A 15,241-nucleotide genomic window follows, 5' to 3' on the forward strand; every position below is an offset into this window, starting at 1 on the left:
GTTCCCATCCAAAAGCAATGAGCCAGTGTTTTAGGTCCTGATGCACAGCCATAGAGAAGCAAATTTTGATCCAGGCACTTTATCTGCACTCATATAGATATGGTCTAAATGCAAAACTGAGCACCAAAGTCATTATTTGGATACACACAGAGCCAGCTTCATGGGCTTGTGACCTGTGCAGTGACCCATGCTCTCAGAAGGGCTCTGTGCTTGGTTTAATGTTCTCCTGTTGCCATCATAAATTTCTTACCAATTTTTGAATGACAGGCCTGGCATTTACATTTTCCCCTGGGCTCTGAAACTTATGTAGCCAATTCTAGATATGCATAAAAGCTGCTTTGATCTGAGTCATCTGACTTGTGATTTCTGTTTTCGTTTGGCATTGAAGATAGAGTTGTAGGTAGATTCCCAACATCTCCTCTCAAGAGCAAGAGGGCCCTAGTTCTAGAACACTTTCAAAGGTATAAAAGGTGGGTCATGTGGATCACTGGGAACAATGAAGGAGGCACGCAGGTGATTCTTGTTTATCTGCAAGTGTAAAGAGTTAAAATTATGCCTTCATTGGTAAAATCTGAAGAATTGGTGTACGCGATCTTCAAGTTCATTTGAAGATCACGTACACCAATTAGCTAGATATAAGTACATCCCTCTGTGATTCTTCTGTTATCAAGATAATTAGTTCAGCAATTCAAATAAAAAGTAGAATGCGTGCAAGGTCTAGCTTGGCTATTTTTTGTAAGAACAATGAAAACATCCTCTTCTGAATCAGAAAGCATCACTCTTCCTGTTCATCTTCGAAAGAATGGAAGGAATAGTTGCTCCAAAACTGCCATAAAACATCTACCCTTCATTACCACAGAGGACTATACATTCCATTAGAGGGCATGGCCCTCCGCACAGGGAGATACGGCATGATTTTAAAAGAGGAGTTGTCAAGCAAAAGTGTTTCTAGATACCTTATGAGTCAGGGGAAAGGCTCAGTGGGCAAGGAAGCAGCGCTGCCTATACCTTCAAAGGCCACGCAGGGCTTTCGAGCCCTGTATGTTAGAATCGCCCAGAGTATTTAGAAAAAAACTGATATCTGGGCGTCATCCCAAAAGAATTAACTTATAACCTGAGGTTGGTGCTCAGTCAGTATATTTTTAAAAGTGTCCCTGGTGATTCTTATTTACACCCAGGGTTAAGAACCACTGAGCTACACCAAACCAGGTATCTACTTAGAAAAACTGAAATTTAATATATGTTTATACCTAATATAAATATAGACACTGTTAACAGAGTTATTCCTTTGTAAAGTATTAACTATAGGTAATTTTAAAATATTTTATAAATAACGATCTTTCTCTAAGGTTAAACAACACTTCCAATAAATAGCAAAATAATTAAGAGATGAAAGTAGTTTTTTAAAAAGACATTTCAATTATTTTTAGAAAATCTGCCGAATGTGTCAAAGTTTTAAAATTCTTTAAACTGAGAGGTTGGTAGGGCAAGTAGTGTTCTTCCTAACTTGAGTATTTTTTAGATAGCAAATCCCTTCTTCCATTAAAAAGTAAAGAAAAAGCTGCTCAGACCAAAATTTAAAATTAAAGCACTTGGAAACTAATCCATAATTTCTAGAATGTCTCCTTTAATAATATACTTAAAAAAAAAAACACAAAAAACTCCTCCAAGCATATTTACAAATAAATGCTTAAAATTCTAGTAACCCTAGAGGAGAAATTCTTTTTCAACTAATTTTTGAATCTAGGGTAAAGGGGTCCTTGAAGATTTCACAAGTTTGGGTAAAGAGTTGTGAGAGGGTGGCATGGAGAAAGGGAGGGAGAAAAATATAAAGGCAAAAACGAGTCCTTTTAGTTACTTCTTGTTTCTAAACTGCTGGAAAAGGCTGTAACAGTTGTACTTAATAACTCATCCCGTGGACAGAGTGAGAACACATGGTCTCATCTCTATTTTCCCTATTCATAATCTTGGAACCAGACGAACAGAGAAGGGCCAAGGCACAAAGGTTCAGATTTTCCATTTTGTGTTTGCACGTCTCAGTTGTACACTGTAAAAGAGCCTAATTGCAAAGGACACTGAAAAGAGTAACTCGCTTTCCTTTCTTTCAGCCCATCACTGACATCTGCAGACACCAAGGGGATGTTTGAAAATATTGTTTAAGGTATGAGACAAAGAATGAGTACGTTCTTTTCTGTAAAGAGCTTGAGGAACACAAGCATAACTAAAATTGAGAGTAAACCCAGATGAAAATAGATGTCACCAATTATTCTAAAGAATTTCCAAAAACACTCAATAATAGGATAGTCAAAACATCAGGCACAACAAGCAACTGATTAGTCTGTTTAAACTTAGAATATTCTCCAAAATCACTGAGACAAATGAGAAAGAAGCAAATCTGCAAATAGGCCTGGAACTGAACATTATTTAACCAATCAGACATGCCAATATTTCTCTCCAGTGAAGAATTCAGCTAGGAAAAGAGCTATATTTCTGAAGTGCCAGCTTTCATAATGTCCTATTATAATTTAAACCAAAGATGGATGATTGACATGCTAAATTAAAGCTTTGGAACACTAACTTGTTTAGAATTCTAGCCTAAAGCATTAGGCTGAATGTTTCTCTCCTTGTTTGATGCCAAGAACAAGATGTAGGAACCAGTTAAACTGCACGGTCCATCCTTTGTCTCTGCAAACTTCAATCTGATCAAGAAAATACTTTTTAGCATCCTCCTCATTTTTCCCCACTGTTAGGGCATCCCGAATATATTCAATATCTTCTTTGCTTGTTAACTGCGGCATTCCTGTCATCAGCATCATGGAGAACAAGATGATCAGTAGGTTTGTGTGATGACGAAGGGCTAGATAAGCCTTAGTGCAGACATCCTGGATAAAGAAAAAAATGCTGTTACTGCTGTTACGGTAACTAAATTGGCTGGAGACTACGGGGCTGTACTGAAATTTATATGGCATTATTCTGTCTGTGAGAAGAAACCATCACAAACAAGGGAGGGCTCCTGTCTCAGATGAAAAGTTTGATGAGAACAGAAACTGTTTTTGCAATCTCTTAAGCACTTTAGTGCAGTTGCATATATCCAGGTGTGCTCAGGGTAAACTAATTGATACAGTTAAGGTTCATCTTATTTCTTACTCTACATTTTTACTTCAGTTCTTTCCTAGGAAATTGAGGGTCAAAATTTCTGTAATTTCTGAAGAGTAATGAGTCAGTTTTTGAACACAATACTGGAATCAATTAACTTTATATAAGCATAAATGATCTTTGCCAAGAACTAATGGAATCCAAAGAAATGATGGAAACATAGTGTTTGACATTTATACTGTTCATCTTTAACAATTCATCCTATTCTAAGAGAACTGATGAATTAGCTTTTTATTGTCCAACTCTCAAAATTGTTGAATGAACTTTGGAATTTTAATACACATTCTGAATACTGAGTGAAAGAGAGGGCTTTAAACAATGCTATTGCAAGTGATACAGGTGAGTGAGATGATACAGGTGAGTTAAATCCACTTATTAAGCAACAGGTATGCTTATGCCAATTAAGTTGTTCCAAAGAGTAGAAAAAGATGTAAGTTTCCCAATTTTTAACATTAGAATAACCCAACCTTAATATCATAACTTGGCAAAGATAGAGTATTAAAGAAAACTGAATCTAACAATAAATATATTTCAAATAAAATACTGAATAAAATGTTAAAAGAATGACACACCATAGCCAAACAGCGCTTATTCCAAAATTGCAAGAGTAGTTCATTGCAAATGACTATATTAAAATCCACTTTTGACTTTATGAAAGTAACATGTAACAATATGTAACTAAAATGTAATGATGTGAAGGTCCTGGCCGGTGTGGCTCAGTTGGTTGGAACATCATCCCACACACCAAAAGGTCTCGGGTCTGATTCCCAGTCACGGCACATACCCAGGTTGTGGGTTTTGATCCCCAGTCTGAACGCCTGCAGGAGGCAACCGACTGACATTTTTCTCTCTCTCTCCCTCTCTCTCTTCCTCTCTCTAAAATCAATTTTAAAAATGCAAAAATACTATACTGTTAAAAAAATAAAATGTAATGATGTGAAGAATTATCTGAAATTATCAGTCACAATCATTCTGAATAAGGTGTTTAGGAAAAAGAAATGAAGTATAAAATCAGAAAAGTGAAGGTAAAATTGTTAGTATTTACAAATAACTTAATCATCTTCTTAGAACACTAAAGGAGGAGAAAAACTAAAATACTATTGTAACTGGTTTTTATTAAACTAGACCTTTATAAAATTAACAAATAGAATGCTACATGTAGGAGCTACCAGTTAGAAAGTATAGTGAGAAGACAGATGCTGTGAATAATGGTAATAAAAAGTCATGATTTCTGGCATAAACTCATACACAAAACATACAGAACCCATATTTAGAACTAAAAATTTACTGAGGCACATAAAAGAAAACCTGAACACGTGGAGCAGCAGAGTATGCTCCTCAGAGATGACTGACTGCTTATTTTAAGTTTTAAAGTCTTTTCAGATTAATCTATAAATATAAAGAAATTTCAATAAAAGTTTCTACTGAACATTTAGATTCAGTAATAGTTTTGATTTCATGTGAAACAACTGGGGCCTGAGAGAACATTTTGAAAAAGTATAGTAATGAAAAACAGTGCTTGCCATATTGATTTTTAAAACATATTTTAAAACTATAATATTTTAAACTGTGTGAAACAGTACCTATTCTTTTCCAAAAAGGTAAGAAATGTAGAACAGAATGGAAAGTTCAGAGACATATCTAAGTATATAATAAATATAAGATATAGTAAAGGTGACTTTTCAGATTAGTAGGGAAAAGATCTATTATTTGACAAAAGGGGTTTGGGACAACTGGCTCATCATTTGGGGGGAAACTAAAGTTTATCCCATGTGATATAGCAAAATAAAATCCAGATGAATTAAAAATTTAAATGTAAAATGGGCAAATATTTAAATAATCATGAATGGGAAGGGACTTTATGAAGATGACTTCCAAGTGGAATCTATAAGGAATAGCTGGAAAGATTACAGAAACTTCAAACTTTTGAGAAAATAAGCCATAACAAAATTAAAAGAGGCAAAAAACAAGAGAAAACATATTTGCAACATGACAGATCACTTCTTCACCCCAACCCCCAATAGCTCTTACAAATCAGTAAGCAAGAGATAAATAGTTGGCTTGAAATACAGGCCAAGGATATAAATTAGAATTCATACTATAAGACATAAAACAGAGAAACATATGAAAAATATGCAACCTCATTAATAATCAAATAAATGTAACTTAAAAATTGGAAAATCTTTTTTATTAAAAAAAATTTTAAGGACAATACCCAGTGTTCACCTTTCATAGGCTGATGGTAGATGGGAATGGCTATAATTTTACCAGCAGATAATTTGATAACATGCATCAAAAGCTTTAAAATACTTATAAATGTTATATAAATTAATTGTGGTGGTGTTTATATGTATTTGTCAAACACATGTATTTGTCAAAATTCAAGGACCTGTACACCTAAAATGGTCCAATTCTGCTGTATATAATTACATCTCAGTAAACTTGACTTTAAAAATATCTATATCCTTTTGCCTAGAAATTTCCATGCTGGTAATTTAACTTTTAAAAAAAATTGGCTAATTTTGCAGTGACTTATCTGCAAGAATGTTAATTAGAACAGTGTTTAAAATTGTGGAAACTTGAAAGCAACCTAAATATCCTACCATTGGGGATTGATAAAAAGGATTTATGAAGGTACCTACAACTGCGTTCTTTGTAACTACTAGGATGATATTGTAGAACAATACTTAATCATGTAAAAATGTTTGAATAAAGAGCAGGCATGAAACAACATGTAGTATAATCCCATTTGGGTAATTAAAAACAAAATATTAAAAAAAATAATATAAGTTTACAGGTCAAAATGTTAATAGTGATTTTTCTTTTTGCTTTTAGATGATATTTGCTGTGTCATTTGCATGTGGCAGGGTAACTGCAGTGACAATGGTGGTCATGCCAGTGTCAGTCTGTATGTTAAGGCTGGACTATGTATGTATCACCCTATCCAAAGACAAAAACTCATGGAACATTCTGGCATTTTTAAAGTGAGACAATATGTATATATATAAAATGCCTGGTACAGAGGATGGCACATAGCAAGGGTTCAAGAAATGTTAGTCCTCTCCCTTCCCTAACTGGAGGGTAGATGGGCTCCGTGGGAGGCTCCAAAGACACAAAAGACTGAGCTCTTCCTGCTGCAGCCCAGGCATCACTTGTCCCCTAGAAATGGCCCCAGTGCATTATGCTCTTGCATTCTTAATGATTCCACTTAACCAGGAAATCATCTCTTGCTCATCTATAAGACCCACTGAGGTCTCTCTAATTTTTTGCTAATTACACAGGTTAAGGGCAGACTTCACCCCAGGTAACAGTCTCATTAATTTGCCAACTCGTACAATTTTCACAAGGCATAGGTGAGAGTGCCTTGTGATTTTGAATTAAATTACATTTTGATTTTTAATTATTTTCTATCCTTCTGTACACCAGGGGCTCCAGGCAATCCTCCTCCCCTCGCCCAAACACAACATACTCACTACTGTCTGAGACCACTGTGTGGACAACTCTTTAGCAGAAATTTTTTGAGGAGGAAAATTAATCTGGAGCCAACTTATTATAATACCAATCTATAGGTGTTCAGTAAGTATGTGTTAAGTGCAACACAGTGATTCACCAATTGCCGTAGTACACCAAGAGACGTTACAAAAAGGAACTTTCCTGCTTCTCTTGAAGGCCATCTTACCTAGATAAGGAATTTCTGCTGGCTCTAATTTATCTGGTTAGTTCTGCTTTTTATATACAAGAGTCACTCCTATGAGAAAGAAATGTCATCCCCAAATTTAACCACATGCCCATACTTGTCAGGTGCAATGTCTAAATTCTGACTGGCTGTGCAAACTTATCAATACTTGGTGAAGATTTAATTATGTTTTGTTTAAAGGTACTGTGGAGCAGGTGTTAAAAGCACGGGTTCACACCTCACTTCCTGGATTCAAAGCTGGGCTTTATTACTGACAAGCTGCTTGTCACAGGAGAGGTTACTTAACCTCTCCGGACATCAGTTTCCTCATCTGTGGAATAATAATAATAATACCCCTTTCATACAGTTGTGGTGAGATTTAAGTGCTATGTAAATAGTTGGCTATTATTAATAATGTGAGAAGTTGCATTATTGATCACATACTTCTCACTGCTGAGGGGGTCACCTTCCCATCTAGACCACCTGTACAAAATGTCTCCTCAGACAGTAAGACCTAGGTGGTGAGGCGGGTTGGAGTAGGAGACAAGCCTCACTCCAACCAGTGACAAGGGGGAAGGTTGTGCTCGTGCCAGCCACTGAGGTGGGTAGGGAGATGGGAGCACACGGCACAAAGTACATATGCAGGTGGTTCTCTTGCTATGCGGGGCATAGTGAGTGCTTGCTCCACCCACTCAAGTCCCTGAGGTTTCGTTTCTGCTCTTTGTGCTCAGCCATCATTCTGTGAGAGCGTCCTGACCATGCTGCCTCAGCCCAGAGGCCTGTGGTTTGAGGGACTGTGAGGGCGTGGCTTGGGGAGCTCAGGGGAAAGCAAGAACACAGAAGTTACTGGCTGTCGCAACGGACTTTTTCCTTCTGCCTGAGCTGCTGAGCACTGACTTCAAACAGCTTCCTTTCTGTCCTTCTCAGATGCCTGCTGAAGGCTTTCTGTTACTGAGTGGAAAAGAAGGGGTAAGGGAAGAATCTGACTGCAGGGATTTGGTCACCGTACTTGTTAATGGGTGTGAGCGTGGGGAACACTGTCGTGTTTGAGTGTCATTAGCTGGAACACTGTCCTTTTGTAGCTAATAGATAGATTGAGCCTACATAGTATATTTGCTCTTAATTTCATAGTTGATTCAACTGCCTTAATAATAGCATATAGTACCAAAGGAATGATTGCTTTTACAAAACTACCATGTCCATCCTTCTTGGGACCAAAGGCATTCGTTACCATTTCAGGGTCAAAACTTTGACTTCATTTGTTAACTGGCTCAACTTATCAGTCCACTAAACTAAAAAGAAACTAAACATTGAGAGATTGTACTTTTTATGTACAATCTACTCATTTCCTAACCACCAATGAGCTATGGCTGCTTTAGCCTGTCCAAGGTCATGTAGAATAGGTCTACTTTTTCTTTTTTTTTTTTTTTGGCCTACTTTTTCTTTAAACTCCTCCATCCTCATCTCAAAACAAATTACTGTATATATGCACAAAAATGAGGAAGTAATCTCAAAACCATAAAACAGAAACTCCCGGAGCAGAATCTAGGGCTGAAGTGAGCGAGAAGAAAAACAATTATTCATCAATAAAAGAAATGTTCTCACCCACTGACTTTTCCTAAATAATTGTGTTGCCTCTGTCTGCTAGAGGAAGGAGAGAGTGGAGAAAAATAATATTTCAGTCAAAGACAGGATTTTATTTTGTTTTCATAAAAATCAATGAATTGGCTAGGCAGTGTCTTTAGAAGTTATTTTGGCAAAACAGAATAGGTCACTATTAGTAGACCTAAGGATGCAGGAAGAAACATTTTTTGATAAACCTGAAGCAAGAGTGTGTCCAACACTTGGCCATGCATTTGTTCAGTTAGAATTAGGATTCTTATCTTTAAAGACTTCTTAAAAATGATGCTCAGACCAGCTCTGTCTACTAGAGGAAGGGCTATACTGCCATCTTCTCAAATATTTAGCTAGAGGCTCATTATAAAGGTAAAGGTTACAATTAAACTGTTCTATTTTAGTAAAATATTCTAACTAGACTAGACTTTTTGTAGAGGTGTGTTATTTATCTTCTAGCCTTGTTCCAAAAGGGATTGAAGATGGACTGTTTTGATACACCAAAGTCAAAACAACATTAATTAGAAGTGGGTAGGAAAAGGAAAGGGACTTTCAAAGGAAATGACCCACAATGAGTCTGGGAAAGAGAACAAGCCTGCATATCACAAATCCTATACACTTGCTATGAGTGGTCTTTAAATATATCTGTAGCCAAAAGGAAACTTGAATGTGTTACTTTATCCAATGTACAGAAGATTTTAAAAAGCTATTTGTTTAGGAGAAACACAGCTTTTCTAGAAACTAAGACCTGAGAGAAATTTCACAAGAGGATCTTCAAAAGAGTACACTTTGTACTGTGGTGAATAGTGTCCTCAATAATATTCTTATGGTAGACAAAACAATTATCTCAAAGAAACTAAACATTGAGAGAATGATGCCAGTTGGAAAGTTATTCTCGATAAGTGTTTAAAAGTAACAGGGGTCTAATATCTTAGGCACTGACACTGCATGATGGTGGATCAACACATAACCAGACCAAGGCCATCATTCAGTGGTATTTTTGTCTTTCCAGAAAAGTGATAAAACTCAGCAAGCTCATCCAAGTCCTAACAATTCTACAACCACACACAAGTCTGCATCAGGTGAGATGTCACATAAACATATTTGAACTCCTACACACGGCTGATGCTGGATCCTTGTCTGAACACATCTTCTAATGGTAGCACAGACAGACAGTGAAGTACTGAGAGTCTCAGACCTGGATAGAGAAGGCTGGGCTCAACCTCATTAGTGGGCCAGGGTACAAATCCCAAGAGAGAATCCTTTATCAAGTCAGTATGTTATAGGCATTTTGACAAATAAACTCGTCATCTCCCTGTTGACCTGTAATAGGCCTTTATTACAATAACTTGTGATTAATTAATTGAGCTCCAAAGAACTTCTTCACTTTGTTCTCTAACCCCCCCCCCCCCCCAAATACAGCCCAGGCACTGCTTCAAATTGGACCCACATTTCCTTTCTTGACTCAAATTCCACTACACACTCCCTTGTATGCCTATGTTCCATCCACACTGGACAACTGTGCTTTTGTTCCTTAATATTAATACTAAATACTAACTTCATGCCCTTGTTCATGTTACTGTCATGATCCAGAGCTGGGAAGGAACATCCAGGCAGAAAGAATAACATGAGCAAGGGCATGAAGTTAGGACATGTGGTATATACCTATAGTATGCATTCAATATAGGACAAAATAAAACTGAACTCAGCTCTTAAGGCCTAATATAACACTTCTTGCACTCCACAGCCCTTTTCTATGCCCCAGGATTTAACTGCTTCCTCTACATACCATTGTTGAAATCTTTAGTATGAAGTTGTATATGTATCTCTTCTGCTGGGCCCTGGGGCTGTGCCTCTGCTTTGTGTCACCTGAGCCCAGCATAGTGTCTGGCACACTGTAGACAGTGTGCAGAATGCTTAAAGTGCAGAAGCCAAGTACAGTGTTGGGAAAGATTCATTGCTTTAAAATCACTATGAATTAGGGAACAATCATACTTGAGAAGGATTAAATTGTGAAGACATCTTGCCTTGCTAAGAGCAGTACTTGAGCCTTCTTTGTGCCTGCACAGTATCTGAAATGTTGTGTGTATTTAATAAGTGTGTGTTGAATATGTGTATTATCTTGGATATGGAAGAACAGGGCGTGGTGACTATAACAGGATGGAGTAGGAGGCTGAGATAGCCCGCCTGGTAGGTTACAGGTATAAACAGTTAAGGTGTAGACAAGTGCAGGGGATACCACACAAGGACAGGGAACCAGAGAACAGGAATGGGGAATAATGGGAGTGTCGGGTCGTGAGGTCTTGGCCTTGGTGGTCCCTGTGGCTAGGCTTAAGAAGAGTGCTTGAGTCTCCAGCAAGACAGATGGCAGGAGGGAGTGGGGCCCCAGTGCTAGAAGCAGGTTAACAGGCAGGGCCCTGGTGGAGAAACTGAGGCAGAAGTAGTTAAAACAACCTGGGGTCTGAGATGAGAGCTAAATGAAAACAGAGATGGACTTTGAATAAAGAAAGATTCTTAAAAACCCAAGCCAGAACTCTGTACAGAGGCTGGGACCAGGGCTGGGCCTGTAGGTTGAGGGGCCTGGGTATGCCCTGGGCATGGGGACAACACAGCCAGGAGTGGAAACCCAGCAAGAACTGATAAAACTGGCATTCTAGATTAACATAACATACAGAATAAATGGATTCGACTTCTCTCCTATAAACGCTTCTTAAGAGTGACATCTAGGGGCAAGGGCCTTTTCAGTACATGCATCAAGCTGCCTGCTGTGCACAGATGAGCAGGTGAAGATGCTCCCTTGACTTCTTCAGCTTTAGCTGACATACATTTGCTTAGTGCCTACTATGTGAAAGAACATCTTCAAAATGCTTGGCCTATACAAGGCCAAGTTGTTTATGTTCCTTGGAAACTGTTCTATATTGAAGGTATATATACCATAGGTCTTACCCTCTTGGCATGGACTACTGCTCTGACTGAGAAAAAACATGTAATGTTTATATCAGTAAAGAAATCTTCACAAAAATGTGAATGGGCACCATATGACCCATATTTGTATTATTTAATATTAGATGTCATAATTAGGTTTACTTCTTCTCATGTACAGATGCTTAACCTGCACCTTGAAGGCTTATTAGTGCTCCTGTGATGGCAGTTTGGCAATCTTTTGCCTCAGTTACTACTTCATAAATTCATGTAATACAGTGTATTATAGGGAAGGAAGAAACCAAGAGTCTCTCTAGTCTCATCCACGTCCCACGGATGCAGGAATTGCCCCTCCACTATTCACTTCTTCACTTCCTAAATAACCTCTTGAGTGCTTAGTGTTTATATGTCGCAGGCCCCATGTGAGGGATGCAGGTCAGAGGTGGCCCTGTTGCACAGAATTTACTCTGGAAAGGGAGAGGCAAAGAGCAGGCTAGTACAAATAATTATATGCTGTGATAGATGCTATGAAAGCAACATGCAGGGGCTTTGGCAAAGAGTAACACGAGGGGCCTAATTTAGAAGACTGCTCTGATGAATAACATTTAAGCTGGGCCCTTAAGGGCAGTGAGGGCACTCCAGGGAGAAGGTTCGTGGTGGAACTGCGGGATGGGGAAGATGTGCTGGAAGGCCACTGCAACCCGCGTGAATGCAGGGAGGTGCCATGGCGCACAGCCCTGTAGGGCAAGATTAGATACTTAGATTTTACTTCAAGTGAGATAAGAAGTCACTGACCAGTTTACAGCAAGGGAGTAACATGGTATCTATTTCTCAAGTTCAGTTTTTAACCAAATTCTGATTAATGTACAACCTTCTAAAACACCAAATACTTAATAGAATGAAAGAAAAACACTAAAATGTTGCCAGTGTTATTTTTGGAAGGAGGGATCATGGTTTTTCTTTTTGTTTGTTTGTTTGTTTTTAAATATCCTCCTGATATTTTCAATCTTGTGCAGGGTTTGGGTTTTTTTTGTTTTTTTGTGTGTTTTTTTAAAGAAGCAGTTACTACTTTTAAAATTAGAAAACCCCCCACATTCTTATATAAAAATAAATGGGAAGCTAAATTTTATTTGCCAATGATATAAATGTATTTGTAATGTAATATGTGTTCTATAACTGTTCAGTGAAATTTAAAACAAAATGGTTCTAAAATAAATTACCAGTGGGTAAAACATTGTTTTCTTTTCTCTCTTTTTTTTTCTTTTCTTTTCTCTCCTTTCCTCTCCTTTCCTTTCCTCTCCTCTCCTCTTTTCTTTTCCCTTTCCTTCCCTTTCCCTTTCCCTTTCCCTTTCCCTTTCCCTTTCCCTTTCCCTTTCCCTTTCCCTTTCCCTTTCCTTTCCACTTCAGTAAGGGAGATATTTTTCTAAGGAGAATTTATTTTTTCAAAATTGTCATTAATTGAATTATATCTATTTAGCACCCTGTATGTAGGCTGCTGCTCCAAACGCTAACAGACATTCTTTGGTTCAAACAGTAGGCCTTGTTTTTGTGTCTTTTTGTATGAATATTATAGTTGTTCCTGAACTCTCCACTATTCTGGAAATAACTTATGAATATGGTCCTCGGCCAAACTGGCTACCTTGGAAAGAAGAAGTGAAATAAAGGAGCACCTTCATCTGTCAGCTCCCCTGACTTCCACCCTCTGGCCACTTGCTAGGTATATTTTTAAGACTTTGTGGAGAAGGTTCCCCTCACCCTTAACAAAAAGTGGGTCAACTATTTTCCACCCTCTCTAACAGGTTATTCAAATGTGCTGCATGCATTAATAAATCCTGTCAATTCAAAATTAGTGATTCAATGGAAATGAGGACACCTTTAATTCAAATGTAAATATATACAGCATTTCCCAGCTTACCTAAAAATGGCAACTTTATTATACAAGGTCCTAAGATGCTATTTAGAGAGTTTAGAAATGTGCTTCCTGAGCTTGAAGGACCTCATCTCAAAAGGGAACACCAAACTAAGAAACAGAAAATCTTCTGAAAGGCTTAGTAGTATGTAAAACAACAACAAAAAACTGTCAAAGGGTCTGAGTTAAATGATGAAAAAACTTGCTGCTCATCTTTGCCAGGCTGGAAACTTTAGAAATTCTGCATATGTATAACTCTACACATACACAGGGAGGGGCAAAAGTAGGTTTACAGTTTGAGTATGTAAAACACAGAGTTTATTCTTCTGTTAATATTTAATAATTATTGTATTATTTTTCATATGAGCAACTGTAAACCTACTTTTGCCCCACCCTGTATGTGTATGGGTTCAGCTTTTTTCCTATTGTGAGTGAGGATGGTGGGGACAAGTGCACAGAGGAGGAGCAGGCAAGGGGGCAGGCAGAACTTGGACCCTCACTTGCTCTTTAACCAGAACAATGCTACTTTTTCAAGTTTTATATATGTCATTTCAGAAAGGGCTTAACTTGAAAGTGTTCAAAGTGTGAAGACCTGTTGTGATGTGTTTGAGTTCCTTCTATAGTCTAGGCACTAGGCTAAGCATTCTACACACTTCTTTTAAATAATCCCTAAAAAATAGCGTGATGTAGGTCCTAGTCTTCCCACTTTACAGATGAGAAAATGGAGGTTCTGAAAGGATAATTTGTATCACGTATATAGCTATTAAGTAGCAGGGCCAGGATTCAAACTCAAGTTTGTCTGCTCTAAAGCCCATACTTTCAACCACAATGCCATACTGGATCTGTGTTTAAGGCTCAAAGTGCATGTATGCACAGGCACTTAAATAGTATGTCAGTACTCCAAAGCACAGATCTCTCTATACAAGTACAATAAACTTATGAAGGTGTGTTTTCAGTGGTGCACACTGCCTCGATATCACTTTAGTTAAAGAGGTTTTAATGGCTTAAGAAACAAGCTTTGGCCACAAGGATGGAGACATGCTTCCAGACTCAGAAGGTAGCTGGTGCAAAGTCTCCCTGCAGAGATTTCTTGCTTTGTGTGGAAGCTGCCTGGAGGGGAGGCAACCTCTCCTGGCCTCCCCATACTCCAAATCTTTTCATTAAATAATATTTTAAAACTTAAAACAACAATGCAGAAGACTAAAAGAGAAGTTCTCCTGGGATTTTTAGGGTTGACATGGACACTTCCGGATCTATGGAATGTTGTCAGCAACAGGACAGACAGATGGACAGTCATTCTGGGGGAAACCACTAGCAAAAAGGGAGAGAACGTATACACAGGAACAAGGAAAGCCTGTTAGTGAGCTCATATTCCTTGTGTCTGATTCTTTAAATGGCACTATTGCTGCTTTGTTTGTTCAAAGCTAGTCAGATGAACCTCTTCCAGGAGAGGAGAACTGAGTGTTTTCCCTCCTTTAAATGGTAAAATTCTTCCAGGTGTTTTTTCTTTTCTTTGTTTTATGTGTGTGTGTGTGACCATTTTTTTCTCTTCTAGGAAGTTGTCAAAACATATGATTTTTTAACTTTAAAGAAAAACAGGACTGAAATGTGTCAAATCCCTGGAAATAGTCTGAAACCCAGCTGAGTTTACACAGAAAAACACACACTAAAACTCCTAAGATCATATGGCCACAGAGATCTCAGTTTCTCTGATGACGCTGCTAGAGCTGTAAGAGGGCAAGTCCTGTGATGACTGAAGTGAAAATCAGGCAGGAGAACAAACAAGGACAGACAGGTTTCAAAACAACACATTCTAGTTCCTGTTCTACTGAGCTTCAGACCATGTCACCTCCCAAGGAGAACATGGGACTGGAGGAAACTTGTTCCTAAATGCCAAGTATAGATCAAGCCACGTTTAAGAGGCACTAAGGGAGGGGGCTATTTAAAGGGAACCCAAGGAAAAT

The 15,241-nt window shown here is 38.0% G+C and overlaps 1 protein-coding gene across 1 annotated transcript in view; it reads right to left on the reverse strand.

The window, feature by feature from the left end:
• Window positions 1-625: 625 nt before the first annotated feature.
• Window positions 626-15,241, reverse strand: part of PIK3CG (phosphatidylinositol-4,5-bisphosphate 3-kinase catalytic subunit gamma) — a 29,746-nt gene continuing 15,130 nt past the window's right edge. The window contains exon 10 of the mRNA XM_016204753.2: window positions 626-2,882. Within this exon, the coding sequence (XP_016060239.1) occupies window positions 2,604-2,882 (279 nt within the window). The 3' untranslated portion in view covers window positions 626-2,603. The remainder of the gene's footprint in view (window positions 2,883-15,241) is intronic.

This window comes from Miniopterus natalensis, chromosome 10, assembly GCF_054644295.1.
Source record: "Miniopterus natalensis isolate mMinNat1 chromosome 10, mMinNat1.hap1, whole genome shotgun sequence".
Taxonomy (NCBI): domain Eukaryota; kingdom Metazoa; phylum Chordata; class Mammalia; order Chiroptera; family Miniopteridae; genus Miniopterus; species Miniopterus natalensis.